Source organism: Tinamus guttatus, unplaced genomic scaffold (assembly GCF_059628265.1).
Source record: "Tinamus guttatus ecotype Peru unplaced genomic scaffold, ASM5962826v1 Tinamus_guttatus_pri_ptg000086l, whole genome shotgun sequence".
NCBI classification, from domain to species: Eukaryota; Metazoa; Chordata; class Aves; order Tinamiformes; family Tinamidae; genus Tinamus; species Tinamus guttatus.
Window position 1 is genome coordinate 2,161,177 of NW_028288620.1, and position 7,933 is coordinate 2,169,109.

General features: G+C 42.8%; 1 protein-coding gene across 1 annotated transcript; it reads left to right on the forward strand.

Moving 5' to 3' along the window:
* The first annotated feature begins 802 nt into the window (after nucleotides 1-802).
* Nucleotides 803-6,942, forward strand: RPL7 (ribosomal protein L7). Its single transcript, XM_088520338.1, has 7 exons — nucleotides 803-870; nucleotides 1,608-1,710; nucleotides 2,090-2,256; nucleotides 2,843-2,980; nucleotides 3,069-3,178; nucleotides 4,084-4,294; nucleotides 6,877-6,942. Exons 1-6 carry the CDS (start codon nucleotides 857-859, stop codon nucleotides 4,290-4,292), a joined length of 741 nt encoding a protein of 246 aa, XP_088376464.1. The 5' UTR covers nucleotides 803-856; the 3' UTR covers nucleotides 4,293-4,294; nucleotides 6,877-6,942.
* Nucleotides 6,943-7,933: the final 991 nt, after the last annotated feature.

The window sequence follows — 7,933 nt, forward strand, 5'->3', positions numbered from 1 at the left end:
AGCGCTCGGGTCGCTGCTGGAGTCAGCGCTGCTGCTCCGGCCGGTGCCTCTCGTCAGCGGCCTCGTCCGGCTGCAGAAACGGCAACAAACCCAGGAGACTTGGACTCTGCTGCTGGAGACGCTTAAAACGCGCTGCAGCCGCGGGGGTTAGCGCAAGCAGTACGGTTAAGCAGGCGCATAAACGTCAGCACGTTCGGGCTCGTTCTTCCCGACGCTCTTCTGGGCATTTCAGCTGCCAGATTGTAAACGCAAAGTGCCAAGCGTCCCCCATGTCCCCCTGCGTCCCCCTGCCCTCTGCAGCTCCCGGACACCCACGGGATGAGGACGGAGGCGGTGGCAGCGCTTCCCGGCCTCAGCCTCTGTCCCCGCGGGCTGTGCGAGGAGCAGCGGCTTCGCGAAAGGCCGCGTCCCAGGTGCTTTTAATAGAGCAGGCGGGATTTAGGGCTGAGGCAGGGGAAATCCTGCATTACGCGAGATGCCTCGCGGCCCTACCGCAGCGCCCGGAGTGAGGGCGGCGAGGCCGGCGCCGCGAAACGGCCGGCGGAAAGAAGGAAAAAGTAATTTAGGAAATGATAAAAAGGGGGCGAAAGGGGAAAAAAAAGGAAAGAAAAACATAGAAAAGAAAAAAAAATGGAAAAGAAAACAAAACGACGTTGTGGCTGCTCCCGGCTCCGCGCTGCCCCAGGCTCGGTACCCCCGAGCTCGGGCGCGCCGCGGCCACCCCCTGCCCGCCCGGCCCGGCGCCGCCGCGGCCACCTAAGCGCGGGGTCCTGCCCGCGCCCGAGGGCCCTGTGCGGCGCGGCGCGCTAAAGCGGGCGCTGCGCATGCGCGAGCCCTTTCTCTTCCGGCGCTCGCCATGGCGGACAAGGAGTGAGTAGCGAGGCCGCCGCGCTGCTATCCGCCGCCATCGGTGCCCGCCGCGCGGCCGCGGCGCGCCCGGGCCGTCCCAGGCAGCACCCGGCGGGCGGGAGGGCGGCTGGGACCGGCGGCAGGGGCGGATCGAGGGAGGGAAGGGGCCGCCGGGCCCAGGGGCGAGGGGATGCGCCCTCCCCGCGGCCTGCTGCAGGCGGGACCTGCGGGGCTGGAGCGCGGAGTGGCGGCCGGGCGTGCCTGTGTGCGCAGCGCTGTCAAGCGCGTGTTTTGTGAAGTAGATCCCGGGTGCTGCTAGGCCAGGTCTTTCCTTAAAGCCGGTGTTGTAGTCTGTGTTTGTTAGTGTGGAAAGAGTTTGCTGGAGGCAGAACTTTTATCGTTGTAAACTAGAAGATGTGAAGGTAAGTTCTTTGGTCTCTTAAATTATGCCAAAATGCACAGTTGGCATGTTCCATAAAGGATGTATAAGTCCTTTGAAAGTGTCCAAAAATGGCGCCGTAGTGTGTGGTGCACAGCACTGAAGTCGGTCAGGTGTCCCATCTTTGTGCAAAAGATGCTCTGTGGAGACTGCATTAGGGCTTTGGATAACTGGCAACTGAATACGTGGAAAGTGCAGTAAGGAGGTGGGGTATGGCAGCGAGGCTTGTGTTAAATTCAGGTTTTATTACACATTAATGTTTATCATGTGCTATTTCTGAAGAAGGTGGGTTTTTAAGAGTCTCTTCCCTGTAATTTAGAGCAAAGAAGGTGCCGGCTGTTCCGGAAACTCTGCTGAAAAAGCGCCAGGCTTATGCAGCCATAAAGGCCAAACGTCTGAAGAGGCTGTTGGCCCAAAAGAAGGTGAATCTCTTATGTCTTTTTTACATGAGTTGATTATCTTTTCTGTGGGCAAGTCACTGGAATGCTACTGCTTCTGATATAAAGCGTTAGAGAAGTATTTTGGGTCTGGCAAGTTGGTATTTTCTTAGCGTTTTGGTGTAAAACAATGATTGGGTGGTGGTGGGGGAAAGTGTGTAATGAACTGGTTGTGGGTGGAATGAATGACAAGTGTACAATTGTTTAAAGTGAATTACCTGCAAGGCAAGAGATTGTGTGAAGGTAAATGTAGTTTATAAAGATACCATGTTTGATGTAAAAGAGAAAATGCTGCAGTATTTGAAGCTACCTCTGTTGTGTTCAAAGACACTGTGAAATCTTAAGGGACTTCCAACTGTTTCAGCTTCGTAAGGCACAAAGGAAGCTCATCTATGCAAGAGCCAAAGCTTACCACAAGGAGTACAGGCACATGTACAGACAGGAGATCCGCATGGCCAGGATGGCCCGAAAAGCTGGGAATTACTATGTACCAGCCGAACCAAAGCTGGCCTTTGTGATCAGGATAAGAGGGTAAGATTTAATACAGCTGGGGACGGGTTGGAAGGTTTTTGGGAATAATGTCAAATATGTACCAGAGAATAACTTCATTAAGTCTAAAAATGTGATGTCCGTGTGTTTCTCCCTTAAGAAACCTGGTAAAAAGGGCAAGGTTGCAAAAGTGAGACAGCTGTTTGGTTTCACCTTAAGCTTGATAAAATTATATACTAGTTCACAGTAGCATTAAGTTTTTCCCAAGTCCTCCGTTAAATGCTTCGTTAAATGTGTTCTGGAGAGCCTTGCAAGAAACTCAGGAAAGACATGATTGGAAGAAATATATTTGGGAGAACACAAGGATAGGTAGTTCTAAAAAATATTTCAAAGTATTTGTTGTTTAAGTTCTTTCTATGAAGTTAGATCAGGCTTAAGCTTTCAGCTGAAATATATAGGGATACCAAATAGTAACTTGCTGCCAACACTTGCTTCCTGTAATTTATAGGATGTAAGATGGAGCAATTGCAATAAGCAATTCTATTGCTTATCTTAATCTGCTTTTGTTTTGATGATATGAGTATTTTATGAGCTGTAGACTTTTAAATGAGACTTCTCTGCTTTCTAGCACCAACGGCGTTAGCCCCAAGGTCCGTAAGGTGCTGCAGCTTCTTCGCCTGCGTCAGATTTTTAACGGCACGTTCGTAAAACTCAACAAAGCTTCCATCAACATGTTGCGGATTGTGGAACCCTACATTGCCTGGGGGTGAGTGAAGTGGTCAGTTTGGGGGTGTCAGCTTGGAATGTAAGCTGCAGGGTTGGTAATTCCTGTTTTGACCTGACCATTGTTTCAGTTATCCCAACTTGAAGTCCGTGCACGAGCTGATCTACAAGCGTGGTTATGGCAAGATCAACAAGCAGCGCATCGCTCTGACAGATAATTCCCTGATTCAGAAGCGCCTGGGTAAATACCGCCTCACTTCAAAAATGTGTAGATTCTGAACAAGTGCATTTTCAGTCTTTTCTATTATTTGTAGTTTTCAATGTGAAACTGATATTTAAGTTAATATATTCTTCTGTAATGAGCAGGTACTGCAATGGGAATCTCATCATTAGCAGCCTTGAAGTTGCTAATTTAGATACTGCTTGCATCTTGTATTTTCAATACTCTGCTGGACTGACTTTGATTCCTATCAGGACAACTAATCAGTGGGGAGAAAAAGCTAATATAAAATTGCACGTGCGCGCACACACACACACACACGCACACACACACAGTTTTAGGGAGGCTCCTTCTTTTCCAGCTGTGTTGGCAAGAAAGCAGTGAAACCATTTTGCTTGGTGCTTTTCCAGTGCAGTAGGTGGTCAGATTCTGACAGTACCAGCATAGTACTGGCAGGTCTGTATCTGAATCACCTGCCTTCATAAAACTGTTCATTCAGGTGCCATGTCATGAAAGACTGTAGAAAGGCATTAGCCCAAAAGCTTTCTGAATTATTCAGTAGCATAAATATTTAACTGAATTTCACTGACCTGCCTATAGTTAGCATTCAGGCATATTTAGTTTTTATTCAAAGAACATAACATATTTTCCACTAACTCTGTTTCGTGTTTGACCTGATTGCCCAGTATGCAGCAGTTGGACCTGATGCCCTTTGCCAGATATAACAGGGTACGATCAATATCGTATCAACTGGAGCTAATCTATTTTAATTGGAAAAGTATGTCAAGTGTCTTGACGAGTGGCTGCTTTCAGACTTGGTGAGGTTTATTAAGTTGAATCAGAATGATGTTGATCATAAGTTCATATTTTTTAGCTTGTGTTTTAGCTAGCTATTTTGAAAATAACTTTTCCTGATTTTTTTTCAGGTAAACATGGCATCATTTGCATGGAAGATGTGATCCATGAAATCTACACTGTTGGCAAGAAGTTCAAAGTTGTGAACAACTTCTTATGGCCCTTCAAGTTATCCTCTCCTCGGGGTGGAATGAAGAAGAAAACCATCCACTTTGTAGAAGGTGGAGATGCTGGTAACAGGGAAGATCAGATAAACAGACTCATAAGGAGAATGAACTAAAGGTAAAATATTACCAAAAGTTAATATAAATATCTACTGTTTCATCCTTGCTATATGGGCTGCAGTCTTTATTGGTTAAAGATGCTAATTTAGTATGTCTGCACTTAGACTTGGATGGTCCCTTTTGCATAAAGCTGTTTGGAAACTATAGTGTTCTGATTTTATTTCAGATCTTACTGAAGCTTAAGTATCTGGAAAGAAAGTAAATCCTGATTATGATTGATATGTTTGTAGTCTTTAATATACCAGTAACTTGGTTTCAAACACTTGGTTTTGATGCTGGGGAGTGTTAATGCTAGCAAAAGTTGCAGTCCAGAAAGTGAGCTCTTAATATTGTCTTAAGTCTTTTGTGGGTATGGGTGCAGTGTTTCTTCATGTTGTCTGACCAATGCAAAAAGTGCTTTTGTAGGATTGAGAGACTAAATTCTGAGCTTACAACAGCCGAGTCCTAAATTCATATCTGCTTCAAGCAGTCCGTACTATCATCTGTCATCAATCTGCCCTTACTGCTTTGAGAAACTGCTGCCTTTCAATCCCAGAGCTGCTGTTGTTTTGCTGAGTACTGGTACCTTTTTTCTTCTCTTCATATTTTTTGCATAGTAAACCAGCTTTAGTGTTGCACATTTCAAATTTCAGTTAAGCATAAAAGGTTTTTTTGCCAAGACAAATGGACTAGTTTGCCTTACCTGTTGACATTGGGAAAGACTAACAAGCAAAGACCAGTTTTTCCCAAACAGGGGACTTTACAGCATTATCATAAATGCAGTTGTTTGGATAAGTTGTATTCAGAAGTTTATTTTTTTGAAGGGAGGTCTCTGCTTTCTTTCCAACCTTCTTAATGTAGTTTCTTTTATGGAAAAGGGACATAGGGCCAGTTCAGGTCTGTTGCCTGTCTTGTCTCAAAGAGCTTAAGTGGACCTATGAATCACATCTTTTAATCTGGGAAAGTGAGCTGTTTTCTCACTGTCATAAATAGTCTTTGTGTAGACTGTTCTCCCCATGTTCCCTGTCCACCACCTTGTTACATACTGCTTTGCTTATTGAAGCTCATTGAACTATGAAGCTGCAGAGTTTCAGAGAATTTGGGTCCGTGGACTCTAGGAAAATACTGGCTTGCTGAAGGTACCGTTCCTATAAAGATTAAATAGGTTGTCAATGGGGAGAAGCAGATAACTTTGAGGAACAAGATTCTAACACTTTTATGCCCAGGATGGTTTTATGTTACTCATACTAGCATTCTTGTGAAAATGTTGCTGCTCATAGTACAAACTAGTAGATGTTTTAAGTGCTGGCAAATGTTTATTTTAAAGATTAAGCCATGAGACTTCATAACCAAGGTTGAGCAATACTACTTTTACTACTTTATCCTATGTGGTTTCTCAGCATAGGATAGAAGGTGTCTTGCTTTAACTGAAAACCTGCAGCTTTCCTGTCAGCAGAGCCATGCTTTCTTTCCCGTTCATCTCCACTGAAAAACCTGGGAAGTTTATTAGCAACCCTGACTTTTCAGGAACCTTGATACAGGAGGAAAGCTTATAGGTCACTCTTGCAGTGGTTCCAAATGTCTCTGAGGAGCAGAATATTAGAGAAGTAGGCATATGCAGCTGTAAGTAGCAGGAATCAGGACTTTACTCCAACTTCCAGTTTAATTTCTTGCAGATTCTGCTTGTAAGCAGTTGTTTTGCTTGAGGTGCAAACAAAAACATTCTTTTTAAAGCTTAAATATTAATTGTTCTTGTCTCTCACACTTGCTTTTGGTTACATTCCTACTATTCTGAGTTGATCATATGTTTATAAGTAATATGCACTTAAACATGTAATATTCTTCTGTTGTCTTGCTGTTGTAATGGAAGCCAGAGCAGTATGCACAATGAGATGTTGTCAGTATTTTAAGAACTCTGACTTTCTGAAGGGCCATATACCTTAGGATGAACATTTTTTTTTTCCCATGTATAAATGTGGTTGTCTGCCATTTGTCTTTATTTCTTATTCCTTAAGTGATAACACTCAAAAACATCCATAGTAAAGAACTTGTGGTAGTTCCTTCATGGGGTTTGGGAAAAGATTAGGGCATAGTAAATGATGCTGCTTTTTGGCAACTTGGTATTGTCAAAGTACTGAATTCATTAGCTCTTATGGGAGCTTAAAGTGGATGCGCCTCAAGTTTGCATTTTGCTTTAATTCTTGTACATAACAGTCTTGCGTATAAACTTAATGAGAATAGGATTATTGAAAATACAAGGTCAGTATATACAGTATCTTAATATGTCTAAAAATATCAAGTGCAGACCTTTTAAGCTGTTAAATAGGAAAATAGATACCAGTAATTCAAGGCAACAGGCTTATTAGCCTGTCAATTCTGACACTTTAAATTCAGTGTTCTGAGTGAAGTCGTTGGTCATTGAAGTTGTTCAGGTCTCTGTGCAAGACTAGTGAAGTCTCAAGCACAGTAAAATAACATTTGTGGTTCGTATAGATGTGTATAGAACACTTTGTACTGTAGGAATGTATGAACTCTGCAGGTTGCTAAAGTTTCTTCAGGCTCCACAGGTCTAACTATTTTGTTTGTTTTCCCCCTTTTTAGATTCAGATGCCCAGCTGCAATCTTCCCAGTTCTGGTCTGTTAATAAAACCATCTTGCACAAAACAAGGTCATCTCAACTGGTCTTTTTTATAATCCTTTTTTATAGTTGTGTTTGTTAGAATAACCTATTTCAAATTAAACACCTATCTGAATTCACATTATATAGATAATACTGCTTCACCTTTACTGGGAAGGGTGGGGAATCTGGAAAGATGTGTGCAGGCAAGGGTCAATTTCTGAGTGGAAACAGGTATTTGGTTGTGTTGTGATTAGAAGCACAGTGCATGACAAATGTTTGCTCTGAAGTGCATGCTGCTGAGTGGATTTAGTAGTATTTTTGTGATGAATAGTCAAGGGTAGATCAATTCTCTTAACATTTTAAGATCCTGAGTGATTATAGTAATTGTCAAATGTGAATGACTTCAAATCATTTTGTTTTAACAAAGGAAATGTGAAATGCTTCATAAAATTGGTACATGCTGCAAATGTGAAACACTTGGTAATTCAGCTTTACAAAATCTGTTTGCAGCATTTTATTTTAGATAGTTCAGAAGTGGAAGCCATGAGACTCAGTAGGATATGAACAATAGTCGCTAATCTGCAGCTGTAGCGGTGTGCAAATTAAAACCTAGAATCTGGTAAAAATCTATAATTCTTGACTTGGATTCAGACTGACTTTTAGTGTTCGAGACACTTAGAAGGATTTATAGCCTGCTGAGACATTTAGTAGAACAGATCAACAAGCTGCACAGAAGCTTGTTGGCACTTACAGACGAGCTGTGTTTATCAGTGAAGGATGTGCCCTTAGAAGTTCCTGCCACTATTTTGCCAATTTTCACAAAATCTTATTTCTATACTTAAGTTTTAAAAAGGACAATTTAACAGTAAATGCTGGGTTTAAGTGTTTAAATAACTAAACCTAAGAACTAAAAGGTACTGACTTTACTGAAAATAGCTGCAGGCTTTCATTAATATTTTAGGACTTTTGAAAAACACTTGAGTGTCCAGTGGGTCAGACAAGTTCTAATACCTGAAATTAAGCCACAAATCCAGTATT